This window comes from Camelus bactrianus, chromosome 21 (assembly GCF_048773025.1).
Source record: "Camelus bactrianus isolate YW-2024 breed Bactrian camel chromosome 21, ASM4877302v1, whole genome shotgun sequence".
NCBI classification, from domain to species: Eukaryota; Metazoa; Chordata; class Mammalia; order Artiodactyla; family Camelidae; genus Camelus; species Camelus bactrianus.
The window spans coordinates 8386959-8402734 of record NC_133559.1 but is presented as its reverse complement, the minus strand read 5'-3'; the positions used below and the strand labels follow the sequence as shown (position 1 = coordinate 8402734).

Genomic DNA, 15776 nt, shown 5'->3' with positions numbered 1-15776 from the left:
AGAAAGTCCTTTGTCCCGGAGCGGGAGTTACCCGCGAAAGGGGCGGGGGCAGCTTTGGGCCCAGGGGGACACATCAGCTCGGCTCGGGCGGGTTACGACGGGCGGTGGGCTCTCACGGGGAGCTAGCCCCCGCCCCTGCAGTGATGGACACGCTCCGCCCCCGCCCCGAGCCCTTCCGGGGGCTCCAGCCCCGCAAAGCCCTGTCCAGGCTGCGAGACCCCGGGATCGGCCCTGGGCGGACCCCGCTGCAGTGGTCCCCCCAGTCCGCCCGGGGCGCTGTGGCTGCGACAGGTCCGGAGGGGGCGGCGAAGCCTTGGGGAGGGGAGGAGAGAGGGGAGTGTTGGAGGCGCCGGAGCCGAGCCCGGCCGGCCGGGCGGGCGGGGAGGAGGAGGAGTCGGGGCGGGCTGGCGGGCGGCCGGGTGGCGGCGGCGGCATGGCGGAGCCGAGCGGGGCCGAGACGAGGCCCCCCATTAGGGTCACCGTCAAGACCCCGAAGGACAAGGAGGAAATTGTGATCTGCGATCGAGCCTCGGTCAAGGAGGTAGTACGGGTGGCGGGGGTGTGAGGGAGCGCGGAGGAGGGGTCTGCAAAGAGGAGAGGTGGCTCTGAGACGGTCGGGTGTACGCGAGGGCCGGGGAGAGGAGGGCGGGGGCCCAGTGGGCACTCGGAGGAGCGAAAGGGAAGGAGAGGCGGGTAGGGGGCGTCCTGCGAGGGTGATCTGGGGGAGCGTGGCGAGTGTTGGGGAAGGGAGGCCGGGGTTTGCCTTGTGGCCTGGGCTGGGGGCGTGGTGGAGAGTGGGAAGAGGACACCTTGCACAGGGAAGGGGGAAGGACCCTGGGTTTGAGCGGAGTGTTGGCTCCGGTTACAGGTTGGGGTTCGAGGCGCTGAGGCAGAATGGGGGCCGGGCAAGGTGCTGAGCCAGGAGAGCCGGCGGGGGAGCCGGCGGAGAGCTCCGGGCACCTACTGGGCGCCTCAGAGAACCCCCAGCGTTCTGACGCCCGGCGGGTCCGGGGGAGGATTTCCCTCTGCCCTGATCTTTCCTGCTCTTTCAGATCAAGGTGGTTACATTTGATTCTCAGCCCCTCTGGGATTTACACGGTGTGCACTAGGTGCTCAATAAAAATGTGTTGATGAGTGAATGAGGGAATATTGCCTGTGTTTGCCACCCCTCTGTGGCAGCCCCAGAATTTCACAGAGGCGGGGCTTAAGATAGACCATCTGATTGGAAGGGAGGGATCTGGAAGCTGCCCTTGCTTAGCAAGTGCACTGTTTTTATCTAAGTGTTCGCTGGTTTGGGTTGGGTTGGGGGGGTTGCTGATAGATTTGGGGAGTCTAACTCTCCCCCAGCCTGCCTTTAGTGCCATCATTGCCCTTCCACCAACCTTTAAAATGACTACATTCCAGAGTTTAAATCATTTTTCCTGCAGAGCTGAATTTGAACTCAGCTCTAATTGAGAGGCCCCATATGTTTGGTTAAGAGCCTGGGCTTTGGCATCAAGACTTGAGTTCCAGTCTGCCCAGGACAAGTTACCTAACTGCTGTGATCCTCAGTTTTCTCATCTTTAAAATGGGGATAATAATTAACATGTATCTTACGGGATTGAGACTCTTAACTAGTGAATAGTTAGTGCTGTTATAAATAACTGGGATCCATTTGTTGTAGTTGTTACAGGAACTCTGGGAATAAAGAGAAGAGAGACTTGGGGTCCCAGAAGAGAAGGGAGACAGGGCCTAGTCCCAAGGCTGTTGAAGAAGCTGGAATGGAGAGAACTGCTCAGGCAGTACCCTCACTGGGAACTGGTACTGAAGAAGGAGTGGCAGATAGAAGCAAGGGCTTTCTAGGGTGGGAGACCCTGGGGTAGAGCCAAGAGGAGCTTCTCACCAGTCTAGCTCCTTGGCTAAGAAAGGAGCTGCTTATTGTAGCTGGAGGGGTGGAGTCAGGACTGCTAAAAGGACTTCCCACGACTAGAGGTGGGAGCAAGGGAATGCAGAGGCTCTTGAAGAAGAGGCAGTGTCCCTGGTTGGTGGAGCCCAGGCAGCCTCCACAGTGACCTTTGCTTCTTGATCACAGTTCAAGGAGGAAATCTCCCGGAGATTTAAGGCTCAGCAGGATCAGCTGGTCCTGATCTTCGCAGGCAAGATCCTCAAGGATGGGGACACACTGAACCAGCATGGGATCAAGGATGGGCTCACCGTCCATCTGGTCATCAAGACCCCTCAGAAGTAAGTTAAGGAGAAGAGCAGGTCCAGCTTCAAACTGGGCTTTTTTCCCCCATCTGTTACTTTCTTACTTGTCACTCAACTGTACCTGGAAGACCAATGCCAAGGCCTAGGAATGTGGTTCTTGGATGGATTGCCAGGAAGCCCTATGATCTCACCTGCAGGGGAAGGGAAGCTGACTTACCTCTCCCTGAATGCCCTGAAGACAGAGAACACTAGCTCCTCCCTCCCCTTGTCTGATTTACTGACTGACCACCAACATCACCCTGTCCCAGCCACAGGGCTGCTTAGGAGGTGCCTTGGGTTAGGGCTGTAGCTGCACAGCAAACATAGAAATCATTGTCTTCCCTTTTGTGTTCACTTCGACTAGAATTTTTCTTTGTCCCCAGGGCTCAAGATCCAGCTACTGCCACTGCTTCTTCCCCTTCCACTCCAGACCCAGCCTCGGCACCCTCCACCACGCCTGCTTCACCTGCCACCCCTGCCCAGCCCTCCACCTCTGGCAGTGCCACTTCAGATACTGGCAGTGGAAGCCGAAGGAGCAGTGGGGGGGGTCCCTCCCCAGGGACAGGGGAGGGACCTCCCAGTGCCACGGCATCTATACTCTGTAAGCCCTTAGGGAGAAGGACACTGTTCTCATTTGGGCTAGGGAGTTGGGGAGAGCCAAGAGGAGGGGAAGATATGGTCCCTGCTCCTGGTCTGATGGGGATGGGGACCCCTGGACAGAGGGTTCCAGACATTGGTACTTGAGACAAGCAGGGGAGGAAACCAGTCTGTGAGGGGAGCATGGTGAAATGTTAAGAGTGAGGGGAGCAGTGGGGCTGGGGATGTGGGGAACCCTGGGTGAGGATATTGGAATTTGGGAAGAAGGTGGGTCCAACAGTAGCCAGTTAGGGGATATTTATTTGCTCATTCAATAGGCCATCACCGGTTGCCCTCTGTGCTCAGTACTGTGCCTGGCTGTCAGCCTCTACCATCAAAGAGGTCTCAGTCTAGTAGGCTCACATCTCTTTGCCAGCTACGCTGGGGCTGTGGAAATGATTGGAAAAGGGAGATGTGAGAAGCAGAAGGGGCCCATCCTGGAGACCTGAATTCAGTGGCTCTGGCCAGGTAGGGGAAGAGTCTTGTGACAGACTGTGACCCTGCCCCCTCCCCACAGCTGGCTTTGGGGGCATCCTGGGCCTGGGCAGCCTGGGCCTGGGTTCTGCCAACTTTATGGAGCTGCAGCAGCAGATGCAGAGGCAGCTGATGTCCAATCCTGAGATGCTGTCACAGATCATGGAGAACCCTCTGGTCCAGGACATGATGTCTAACCCCGACCTGATGCGCCATATGATCATGGCCAATCCCCAGATGCAGCAGCTGATGGAGCGGAACCCCGAGATCAGCCATATGCTCAACAACCCCGAGCTCATGAGACAGGTGGGTCTAGAGAGAAGGCTGAGGTGTGGAGGTTACCGGGCACCCAGCCATGCCCTGCCTGGCCTCTTCTCACCTTTTCCTACCTTGACTTGTTCATTCATTCATTCATTCATTCATGCATTCAGCCATGTTTTGAACACTGGAGCACAGTGATAAAAAGACACAGACTTAGCTTTACAGGAACTTCTGATCTCAAAGGGAAGTAGGACAAGTAAGCAGGCAGTTATAAGTGGTCTGTGCTATCACAGAGATAGTCAGAGGATCCCCTAGGTGCACACAGAAGGGTTCCTGACCCTACCCTGGGGCTCAGGGGAGGCCCTAAAGGAAGTGTCACCCAAGCTGAGACCAAAAGGAAGAAGACTGAACCAGAGGAAGAAAAAGAGAAGAGTGTTCATGGCCAAGGGACAGCAAGTGCAAAGGCCTGGGAATAAAAGATAATAGGGTGATTGGGGAGCATTTCAGCTGGGCAGGGCCAGGTGGGTAAGAGAGAGCCAGGGGAGGCAGTTTGGTGTTGGTCTTTGGGAGCTCTGTCTCATGGTCATCCACCAAGGGACTAGGCTAGACAGTCTCAGCAGAGCTGTGGACACTATTGCTGGACTCACCAGATAAGTTCCAGAAGGGTAAGGATTCACAAGTGCTTTATTCACTGCCTGGAACAGTGCCTGATATATAGTAATCACTCAACAGTTACTATTTTTTTGTATTTTTTTTTATTATAAGTACTTATTGAATGAAGGAGTTGTGGGATAAGAGGTCAGTGTCCTGTTGTAGACATAAAGGTGTCTTGGGAAGAGGCACGTGTGGAGAAAATTTGGGAAGAAGGACAAGGAAGGGATTCCCAGCTGGGTGGGAACAAGAAGCAGCTATGTTCATTTTCTCTGCCATGCACTGCTGTCCCCTAGAGCTAACAGAAGCCACCCTTTCCTCATTGACAGTGAGCCATTGGCTCCCAAGAGAAAGCCCTCATTCTGTTTCTCAAGATTCAGTGAGGCCAAAGACCTGGCATGGGATCTGAAGGTGTTGCATTGTCTTAGCTTGAATCCTTTCCCTCCCTAACTTGTAGTCAGTTGCCAGAAACCATAGTACTGTCTTGGTTAGACAGACCAACCTGACCTTGAAACCTGGCTCTACCACTAACTGGCTGTGTGTCCCAGGCAGTGAGTCTCTGAGCCTGTTTTCTCATCTGCTAAATAGGGACAGAAATACCTACACGGATGGTTATCATGGCGATTGAATTCTGTTAATCATTTAGCCCAGTGCCTATATGTAGTAAGTGCTCAATAGATGTTTGTTTGCTTGCTTGTTTTTATTGATGTATAGTTGATTTACAGTGTCTCAGCTAACTGATTCAGTTAGACATACATATATGTATTCTTTTTCATAGCCTTTTCCATAATAGGTTGTTACAAGATATTGAATATAGTTCCCTAAATAGACGTTATTTTTCTCTTTTGCCTCCTCCCCTTTCTCATGTCCTTTCTTATTCAACTCCCTTGTGCTCCCTAATGCTTCTGTGGATCCTCTGAACCTGAGGGAGGGAAGCTGCTGCTCTCACCCCATCTGGGATCATTGTACCCCAAATAGGCAACGAGAATACCCACAGGGAGGTAGGGTTAGAGCCAAGATGACAGTAGAGGAAGGAAATCCAGTTCAGCCTACTCCCTGCCACTGTAGATCAGTTCCTGGGCCCTGGACCCTGGTCCTGGTGCTGGTCCTGATGTGGACTCTTTCCTCGGGGCCCATTCTCTGATCCCCTGGTTCCAGAGCCCATTCTCTCTCTTTCCTTTCTCCACTAGACAATGGAGCTTGCTCGGAATCCAGCCATGATGCAGGAGATGATGCGGAACCAGGACCGGGCCCTGAGCAATCTGGAGAGCATCCCTGGAGGGTATAATGCCCTCCGCCGCATGTACACAGACATCCAGGAACCCATGTTTAGTGCTGCCCGGGAACAGGTGGGGCCAGGGGCTGGGCCGTGGGAGGGCAGTCTGGGCTCGGGATTACCTACCCCCAGACCCAGGCAAGCCTGGAGTGCTGTCTGCTCCTCTTTCCTTCCCTAGCCCCCTGAGGGTGGGCCCTGGCTTGAAAGCGGTTCTCACAGTGCATAGCCAGGGATGGTCCAACTTGGCATGGGACTGAGGCACTAGGGCAGACGATAGCCGAGTTCCTTAGGGAAGTTGGGGAGGTGTAGGGTCCAAGGGATTTGACATTATACTGACAAACGTCTTGCACCAAGGTCTCAGAGGTTGTGGGGCAGGCCTGGGGTCAAACAGCCAACCCTAGCACAGTGTGTCTCAAGTGTGGTCCACAGATCACCTGCTTCAGAATCACCTGGGGAGCTTGTTAATCATGAGCTTCCTGGTCCCCACCTGTGAGCTACTTATTGTATCAATCTCTGGAATCAGGCCCTGAGAATATGCTTTTAAAAATGCTTTATGAATTCTTTCCAAATATACAAAAAGTACAGAGAAAAATATAGCATTCTCTTCTATCCTTGTTGCCCTAACATGTTGTCATATATAATTTCAATGCCTTTTGGGGTTCTTTTTAAAGTTTAATTTACACTAAATACATTATACATTTACCTGTTTCAAAAGTCAAAACAAACGAAACTCAAAAGTAAACAAAAGGGTATTAAAAAAGTATGGAAAATTATACGAGCGCAACAAAGGTATGCAAAAGGGATCCTTCTGTTTCCATCTTATAGCTACCTCTGTAACAAATGTTTTGTTTTTGTATGTTTTCCTAGACATATTTAATATTTATTTGCAAATAAGACATTACGGGATAGAATTGCAGCCTTCACGTACCCCTCCCCTATCTTATACCTCTCTTTCCCTCTCCGGAGCTAACTACCACCCTAAAGTTGGTGTTTGTCATTTCGATTATTTTATTACCTATGTATGTATCCATAAATAATCTATAGTATCATTTTGCATATTTTTCAGCTTTATAGAAGTGGTATCATGCTGTTCACATAATTTTAAATTTACTTTTTAAAAACATCTAAAAATGTTTTCTTGAAGAATAAAAATAGCTGCAAGAAAGGTGCATGTATCATAAGTGTACAGCTTGGTGGATTTTCACAAACTGAACACACCCTCCTTACCAGCACCCAGGTGGGAAGGTGGGACTTCATTTTACTTTTTCCTTGTGGAAAGGAAAAAGCACCATATGCTGAGTGGTCTGTGCTGTCCCAACGGATTCCTTGTTCATACTGTCTCTGCCCGACACCAAATGAGTGTGTGCCTTGCTGACTGTCCCTGCAATGATACCACATTGTCTTTAGGTTTATTTATTTACTTATTTATTTTAATGGAGGTAGTGGGGATTGAACCCAGGACCCTGTGCATGGTAAGCACATGCTCTACCACTGAGCTGTACCCTCCCCCCACACATTGTCCTATTAAGTCTGGGCATCAGGTAGGGTGAAACCCCCTCCTCCCACCCTACTAGCTTATTCCTCACCATCATCTTGGTTATTCTTAACCTTTGCTCTTTTAAATTTTAGAAAGTGCTTATAAGGGTCAACTGTGAGTTTTTAAAGGAATTTATTTGCTTATTTTTAAGTTTTATTTTATTTAAGTATTTAAAATGCATATCAAAGTAACACATGTACCTGGTTAAAAAGAAAATCAAGTAGTTGAGTGAGGCTTTTAACAAGCACCCAGCTAATTCTGATGTACTCTAATGTGTGAGAACCACTGGTTCAGCTAAAAGAACATAGCATTTGAAAAAAAAAAAAAAAAAGAAATAGCAATTTGGTATCAACAAACCTCAGTTCAAATACTACATCATTCTTTAATAGTGTGATTTTTAATTGAGTTATTTAATCTCCCTGAGTCTTCATGTCCTCCTTTTCAAAATGGAGACAATGTACTATAGTAGTATTCTCTATCATTTTGGCCTCTGGACCCCTTTATATGCTTAAAGATTATTGAGGACTCGAAAGAGCTTTGGTTTTTGTGGGTTAGGTCTATTGATACTCACTGTATCTGAAATTAAAACAGAATTTTAAAAAATTTATTAGCTTTTTCAAAAATAACAATAAATCTATTATACATTAGCATAAATAGCATGTTCTTTTGAAAAATAACTTTATTTCCCAAAACAAAACATTAGGGGAAAGAGTGGCCTTGTTTGACATTTGTGCAGATCTCTCGAATGTCTGGCTTACTACCAGACAGCTGGATTCTCACATCTGCTTCTGCATTCAGTCCGTTTCAATGTCACATGTAGCCTGTGGAAGACTCCACTGAATACTTACGAGAGAATGAGAGTGAAAAAGGCAAATTACATCTTAGGATTATAAAAACAATTTTTAAACCTTGCAGGGGTCCTAGGACCACACTTTGAGAACCAGTGTATTAGAGGGATATTGTAAACATTAGAATAAATGGATCAGGCACATAGTAGGTGCTCAATAAATGGCAGCTATTTTCACTTTAGAGAGTTCAGGTAAGAGATTCAGACTTTAGGATGTATCGGGAAGAGCAAAGCAGGACCCAGAACTAGGTGGGGTTGGGTGCTCACAAGTTACCAGAACAGGAAATCTGAAACATTGACAAGGACTGAAACTGTGGTGCATGAACCCTGGCCTGCAAGCCCTGTTATCTGAACAGGCATCTGGTAAGGTAAAGGAACCACAGCTCAGAGCAGAAGAGTCCTCGGTCAGCCCTGGTCCCCATGACCCACTTTGAGTAAATAGGAAAGTGGATATGAAACTCCATGGTGGGGAGGGGCTAAGGATGCTCAGGTGCCTCCTGCTTAGGTCAGGACCTCCCTGGGACTCCCTCAGCCAGGACACCCCTTGGACAGAGCTCTTTCCTGAGTGCCAGCGGGTCCAGAAGGAGGAGGTTTGGGTGCTACCCTGGGCAGCCCACTGAGGTGGGGTGTAGACCCTGAGACTATCCTAGGTAGACAGTGGGGGGCCTGGTGGTGAGGAGGACTGTTTAGCTAAAGCAGCCAGTCTGAGGAGATAGGCTGTCGGGAGGGAGGGGAAGGAGGAGATCGCATGGGAGAAGCAACAGAAGGAAAAGACCTAGGGAGGTTGCTTAGCCAGAGATGTGCCCTACTAAAGAGCTCTGTTGTGGTGTGCCTGGTTGGACAGAATGCCACATGGGGGACCCGGGGGGTGAGGGACAGGGTTCCAGGGAGTTAATCTTCAACCAAGGTGGCTAGAAAAGGGAAAGTTGCACCTGAAACTAGCACAATGTTATATGTCAATTACAGCTCAATCAAATTGGAGAAAATAATAATAAATAAATAAATAATTTAAATAAATAAATAAGGAAAAAAAAGGGTGGGAGGAGAGCTGGAGGCAGAGCAGGGTTGACTAGAGCGCCAGCTCCCATCAAGCCAATTGTTACTTATTGAGCACCTACTAGTGTCAGGAGCCAGGAGTGCAAATTGAATCTGACATTGTCTCGGCCCTTTAAGAGCTAAGGAAAACAAATATCTCTACACAACGGGAAAGGTGTGTGTAAAGTACTATGGGGCACCGAGGAGATTAGAAATCAAATATTTGGAGTCACCAGGGGAGATGGGAGGTTTCCAGTTATCTGAGGGGTCCAGTTATCCCATCGTTAGCATCAGCCAGCTCCAGCCCTGTAGGATAAGGGTGACGCTGCCCATTGTGGGGCCAGAAATTGAGCTGAGGACCTCCAAGATCTCTCTCCCGTTTCTGGGGAAGGGGAGGATATTAGGTGAGAGGAAAGAAAGGGCCCAGCCCTTATCCCTGATTTGTTTCAGTCCTTAACCCAAAACCTTTCCCTCCTCCCAGTTTGGCAACAATCCCTTCTCTTCCCTGGCCGGGAACTCCGACAGCTCATCCTCCCAGCCTCTGCGGACTGAGAATCGAGAGCCCCTCCCTAACCCCTGGAGCCCCTCGCCCCCCACCTCCCAGGCCCCCGGGTCCGGTGGGGAGGGCACCGGAGGATCGGGGACCAGCCAGGTGCACCCGACAGTCTCGAACCCCTTTGGGATCAATGCGGCTAGCCTGGGGTCAGGTATGTCCTAGGGTGGAAGGAGCTTAGTGGGGTCACCAGGGCAGTCCCTCTGCCCCGGGACTGAATGGGGTTCACTCTGCTCCAGAATATTGAAGACAGAGGTGAGACTGTATTGAAGCCACAGAGGGGGCTCTGCAGCCTGGAGTAATGGCCCCACCCCTCAGTGGGTGAGGGTTGGTTCTGGCCCTGTCATTATGTCCCTAGGAGTGACCTAAGTAGTGGCTCATGAGTAAACCAGACCCTACCTCCTAAGCTCTTTCAACACTGCTGGTGCTATTCAGTGTAAATGGGTCAGACTAAGGAGAGGGATGTGGGAGAGGAATCAGGGGACAGGCATATGTGAGGCTTGGGGATAGGGATGTGCAGAGCTGCCTTGTACAGAAGTGCAGGTTATGCACTGCACAACCCTGGGGGACGCCTCATTTATCTGGACTATGACTGTACATACGACCCTAGGGATATCTGGTAGATGCCCTGATTTCTCTATACTCTGGGACATCTTGATTGGGAAAGTCCCTTCCCCTCTATGTGCTCATTTTATAAATAAGGGACTTGAACCTTATCCATAGTCTTAAAATTGTACTTCTGAAACGTTGGGGGTCTGGACCATTTCCAGGGTGAGGGAGGACCAACTGGAAAATGCCCCAGGCCTCCTGCCCCAGCTCCAGCCAGACTACTGACATACTTGGTTTCTGAGTGAGATTTGATTTAAGGAAAGGGCCTCTGCTCCTAAGATAAGTTTGAACACTGTTGATCTAGGTGATCTTTAGTCAAATCCTTTCCAACTCTGATATTATGTGAGCCTGTGGCGGGAACAGTCTAGAGGGGCATGAATCAGACCCAGTTTCTAACTGGCTTGTTCTTAGCAGAGTAGATGGGGAAGGGGCCAGGCCAAAGCAGGGCAAGATGGCCTCAGAGTCAAGAGGGACTTGGACCCACACCCCAGTACTTGGGTGCCATTTTACTGTTGCCTTTCTAAGTTTTGTAACCACTGTGTCTGAAGTAAGGTAGACTGAAGTGAGGCATCTGGTTTCCATCTGGAACCCTTTTCTCTTGTTTTGTTTGTTTCCTCCTTGTCCTAGGGATGTTCAACAGCCCGGAAATGCAGGCCCTCCTCCAGCAGATCTCTGAGAACCCCCAGCTGATGCAGAACGTGATCTCAGCCCCCTACATGCGCAGCATGATGCAAACGCTCGCCCAGAACCCCGACTTTGCTGCTCAGGTATGGAACTTGCCCGAGGGGAGTGTGTTGGGCGCCATTACTTGTGATGATCAAAACACCCTGGAGCCAGGCTGCCGGGGTTTGCATATTGATCTCTTCCACTTCCTAGCTGTGTAAGCCACACAAGTTATTTAACCTCCCAGTTTCCTCATCTGTAAAATGGTAAAAAAGAAAATAGTTTCTGCCTCAGAGAGTTGTGAGGGTTCAATGAATTAATAGTATAAGTGCTTAGAGCACGGCATAGCACACAGTAAGCCCTGTGTACTTGGGGATGTTAGCTGTCATTGTCATTGTCATCAGAAGGGCTCCTGACTCTCATCCTCGTCCACAGTATAGTTCCATTTCCTCTCACTGTTCCACTCAGACCTGCAGGATACTGTGAGATCCTTGGAAAAGCTGGCCAGATTTCCTACAGTGGGGGGGGTGCCGAGGGAGACTGAGGCTGTGGGGGCATTTAGAGGGTGGGTAGGCCCAGGCCTCCCCCTATACCTTCACCCTGGCAGATGATGGTCAACGTGCCGCTCTTTGCGGGGAACCCTCAGCTGCAGGAGCAGCTCCGCCTGCAGCTCCCAGTCTTCCTGCAGCAGGTGAGTGAGGACCCTAGAGGGGCAGAGGTTGAGGGCTGGAGTGGACCCTGAGGCCCAGTGGGTGGAACTTAAGGGAGAGTCCAAGCTCAGCTCTGGACTCAGGGTCTAGGCTGCTTCCTGTCTCCTGCCACCTCCTCTTGCCTTTCTCTGCTGTTTCCCACCAGATGCAGAACCCGGAGTCACTCTCCATTCTCACCAATCCCCGCGCCATGCAGGCGCTGCTGCAGATCCAGCAGGGACTGCAGACCCTGCAGACTGAGGCCCCCGGGCTGGTGCCCAGGTGAGGGTGGGGGGCAGGTGGGCAGCAAGGTTCTGGCTATTTCTCCCCCTCAACTCCTTTCTCTGCCACTCTCTGAGCAGCCATTATGTCTCTCAGGGTCTGTTTTCCTGTTTCTTCCAACTGCTTTTCCTTCTGGATCTCATGGTCCCATCCCTTTCTGAGAGGCCATCTCCAACCTCTTGGTCTCTCCTGCCTGCAGCCTTGGCTCCTTTGGGATGTCCCGGACCCCAGCACCCTCGGCAGGCAGCAACACTGGCTCTGCACCCGAGGCCCCCACCTCCTCACCAGCCCTGCCAGCCACATCTTCTCCAACAGGGGCCTCCAGTGCTCAGCAGCAGCTCATGCAGCAGATGATCCAGCTTTTGGCTGGAAGTGGAAACTCACAGGTACATGGGCAGCGGGGCTGGTGCTGGGACCACCACTTCCATCCTGACAGTGTTAAGGGTAGCAGTAGAATGGAGACAGCAGAGCAGGCTTTGGAGTCAGCCAGACCTGGCTTTAAATCCTGGTCTGCTGCTTCCTAGCCTTGGGCAATTTACCTCTTCCCCAAGTTCAGTTGCCACAGCTGTAAAACGGTGATGAGAATAGTAATAGTGCTTACCACTGCCTGGGTACTGTTCTGTGTGCCTTCTGTATAAGAGCTCATTTACTTTATTCCTCACAACAGCCTTGTGAGGAAGCTATTATTATTATTTTTATGTTGCAAAAGGGGGAAACTGAAGCCCAGAGAGGTTAAGTGGCTTGCTCAGAGTCACACAGCTAGTAAGTAATGGAGCCAAGATTCAAACGGAGGCATGCTAGCTCCAGAATTTACACTTTAACCACTGTGTTATACCACTTCTGCTTATATCAAAGGAGTCTTTTGAAAGCAGTCTCCATCTCTGAGGTGGGCGAAGAGGATTCTGGGGGGTGAGGTGACCAGAGCCCTGGGCCACATAGTCAAGGCCTGGGGTTTGGGGGATGGGTGGGGATGACCTCGAGTGAGCCCCTTAACCTTTCTCTGGCCTCCACGACTTATCTGGGAAAAGCCTTTCAACAGAAATGTAAGTGTGCCCAGCTCTGTGCCAGGCATTGAGAGGGCTGGACCAAGTGATGGCCAAGGCCCAGTCTAGCTTAAGTTGTGTGGACCGTGATGAAAGCAGCATAGAGCACTGGAAAGGGCTCTTGTACGGCATGTCGGGGGGCCTCTGTGACCTTCAGCAGGTCCTTTCGTCTCTGGATCACACCTTCCTCCCGTCAGTGGCCGGGTAGCCTGTGACTGCTGGGCTGCTCCCAGCTCTAAGCGTCTTCTGTTCATGAGTTAGGCTAGTGCTTCCTAAACATCCTTCAGGGAGAACATTTCCAGGAGATGTTTATAGGAGTGTCAAAAATGAAAAGCCTTCTCTTTTGTAAATAACTGTGTTTGTTGATTGGTTAAACAAAATTAAACAGGTTCTTGCTTTCCTGGGGCCCTTCTCTGACCTTTAATGTGGCCATGTGTGTGATGACTGCCGGGAGGGAGTTTGGAGGTGGTGTTTAGCGTGCATCTCATCAACCACAGAACCTTTGGCTTTTGGAACGCCTGTGGACATCTCCAGAGTGTGGATGAAAAGCAGGACTAAAGGCTTACTTAGGCCTATCTGTTACCTTAAAATTTTAAGAAAGATGCCCCTCACCTTATTATTATACAATTGTTTAGTGACTTGGGACACCAGCTCCTTGGCCCCTGACCCACTGGTTGACTTTGAGGGTGTTCAAAAAGACCTGCTTGTCTTCTTCTCTCCATTATAAACCCTTAGAATCAGATAGTCCCCCTGGGGTTGGTCCTGTACCTGCTTCACAAGGCTTGTCCCCTCCAGGTGCAGACACCAGAAGTGAGATTTCAGCAGCAGCTGGAGCAGCTCAACTCTATGGGCTTCATCAATCGTGAGGCCAACCTGCAGGCCCTGATTGCCACAGGAGGGGACATCAACGCAGCTATCGAGAGACTCCTGGGCTCTCAGCTCTCCTAATCCCTCAGCCCATGCCTCCTGCCTCTCCCTTCCCTCGGTGCCAGCATTTGGTTCCTCTGTCAACCCCGACCCTCTGCAGCTTGTCATTCCTTCTGTCTTCTCCCTTGTCCTCTCCAGACAGCAGGGTGACTTTAGAGGTGTGGGCCCCAACCCCTTAGCTCTGGGAATTCCAGTTTTATTTCTACGCCTCTTGCAGAACCTTCTCTCCTGGGCCTGCTTGAGCAGAGCTATTTAAACAGTTTTCACAGTTTTGTTGATTGGCCCCACCTCCTTGCCCCACAACCACCTCTTGCAATCTTCAAACTTCTCAGTGGCAGTGCAGAGTTGAAGGAGGAACCAACTCATTGGTTTACTGGAACAGGGTCTTCTGTCTGTGCCACGAGGGTTTTGCTGGTCTTGGGTTTACTTTCGATAACTCTTCCTTCTTTCTCTCCCCCCATCCCCTCCCACCTGCAGCCTAACCCATGCTAGACTTTCATACTCTGAAGGTGGGGCAGGTGAAACAGGATGTGATTTTCCTCCTCACCTCCCTGCTGGTCATTTCATCCAGCACTTTTTCATGCGGTCTGCTGGGACTTCCAGGGGGAGGTTCTCCTGGAGTTCTCCCTGTCTGAAGGGAGAGGTGAGACACAGCCCTCTGGAGAAGGAATTGGCAAGCCCTGGACCAGCCCAATGGAGAATGGTACAGGGGAGGAGGGAATGAGAGTTTCTGGAGGGAGGGAATGAGGGAAACAGGCTGAGTCAAAGGCTTGGAAGTTGGAATTGACAGTTAGGGAATGGAAGTGCTAATAGTTCTTTTAGGCCAGAGAGTCCAGGCTCAGGTCTGGCAGAGGAGACTTAGTAGAGATGCTAATGGAATTCGAGTTGAAGAAAAGGGCTCAATGAAGCTAAGCAATATGGCTCACAAGGGGTTATACTGGTTACATTTCCTCAAACACACATGCTTATATACATACACACACATTTCCATGAACCCAGGACCTGCCTGTGTCTCCAGATACCAGTGATTTGAGCCCTGCTCCAAAGACGTGAAGGGACTGGGGTCTGTCTCAGCAGTGGGTGTGTGTGTGGGTGGGTGGTGTATGTATGTATGCACACACACACATGTGCATGTGAATTGAATGGGAGGGTAGGTTCCTTGTTGATTTCTGGTTCAGAGTTCTCTCCGACCAGAGAGAAGTAGGCAAAAGAGCCAATTTAGGTCGGGAGTACTTACAGCCTGGAGAGCTGGGTCCTTTGGCCTTTGGATGCTGGGTTACCCAATGGGAATGTGGATCCCCCTTCTGAAACTGTCAGGACTGTGACCAGCACCCTTATTACCCTTCCCCTCATTGCTTTCCTGGAACAGTAGAGGGGTCTTTTCCTCAAGAACCCCTGGCTTTTGGTATCTTAACCCCTGCCCTTTGAGTTCTTCACTATTTCCCTCCAGGCCAGAGAGTTCTATTTGAGGAAGCAAAGGAGAGGGCAGCAATGATGCCTTTGAGCTGGAATTGGACATTGCTCTATTGGAGCACAGAGGAGGCTCATATCACCTCCTCTGTCTGCTACTTCGCCCAGCTGCTCAGAGGACCCGTTGCTGAGAATATGGAGGCAAGAGGAACAAAATTTTCACCAAGTGGGAAAGGGTCCCGAGCAATCCAGAGAGGATGTCTGTGTGGCTTTCCCTCCCTACCTCCCCCAACTCCCACACTGGCCTTTGTAAATAAATGGTGTGGTCTTTGTTGTGAGAGTGTCTTGGTGTTTGTTTTCTGGGCGAGAGGAGACTGGCTGAAGACAACTTCTTGGCTTTAGAGGGCTTTTGTAAAGTGGGATATAGAGGAATTTGAAGTTGGGTTCGGTTCAGAAACATTGATGGTAAGGGATAACTGATCATGGAGATATCTATCATCTATGGTTTAGGAATGGGAAGGATTGCTTTCTTACGTTCCCCATCACCAGACTGTAAGATACCAGATCCCACTCCCACAGCTCAGGGCTGGGAGAGGAATGTATGAAAGGTGCTGAGAATATGGCTAGGTCCTTCCTTCCATCCTCTGATCTTTTGGC

The 15776-nt window shown here is 50.5% G+C and overlaps 1 protein-coding gene and 1 non-coding gene across 2 annotated transcripts; one reads left to right on the top strand and one right to left on the bottom strand.

The window, feature by feature from the left end:
- Nucleotides 1-379: 379 nt before the first annotated feature.
- UBQLN4 (ubiquilin 4) lies at nucleotides 380-15457 on the top strand. The gene is made up of 11 exons (XM_010954070.3): nucleotides 380-541; nucleotides 2072-2223; nucleotides 2610-2827; nucleotides 3380-3642; nucleotides 5439-5597; nucleotides 9425-9650; nucleotides 10733-10872; nucleotides 11376-11459; nucleotides 11624-11739; nucleotides 11939-12125; nucleotides 13578-15457. Exons 1-11 carry the CDS (start codon nucleotides 434-436, stop codon nucleotides 13728-13730), a joined length of 1806 nt encoding a protein of 601 aa, XP_010952372.2. The 5' UTR covers nucleotides 380-433; the 3' UTR covers nucleotides 13731-15457.
- Nucleotides 6959-7031, bottom strand: TRNAG-ACC (transfer RNA glycine (anticodon ACC)). Its single transcript has one exon. It is a non-coding gene; the product is annotated as a tRNA-Gly (tRNA).
- Nucleotides 15458-15776: the final 319 nt, after the last annotated feature.

What these genes read in the sequence shown, in the direction of transcription:
- UBQLN4 (XM_010954070.3), top strand. Translation starts at nt 434, where the DNA reads ATGGCGGAGCCGAGCGGGGCCGAGACGAGGCCCCCCATTAGGGTCACC. An exon ending in TGCGGCTAGCCTGGGGTCAG is followed by an intron (nt 9,651 to 10,732) that starts GTATGTCCTAGG and finishes TCCTTGTCCTAG; the next exon opens with GGATGTTCAACAGCCCGGAA. An exon ending in ACCCCGACTTTGCTGCTCAG is followed by an intron (nt 10,873 to 11,375) that starts GTATGGAACTTG and finishes TCACCCTGGCAG; the next exon opens with ATGATGGTCAACGTGCCGCT.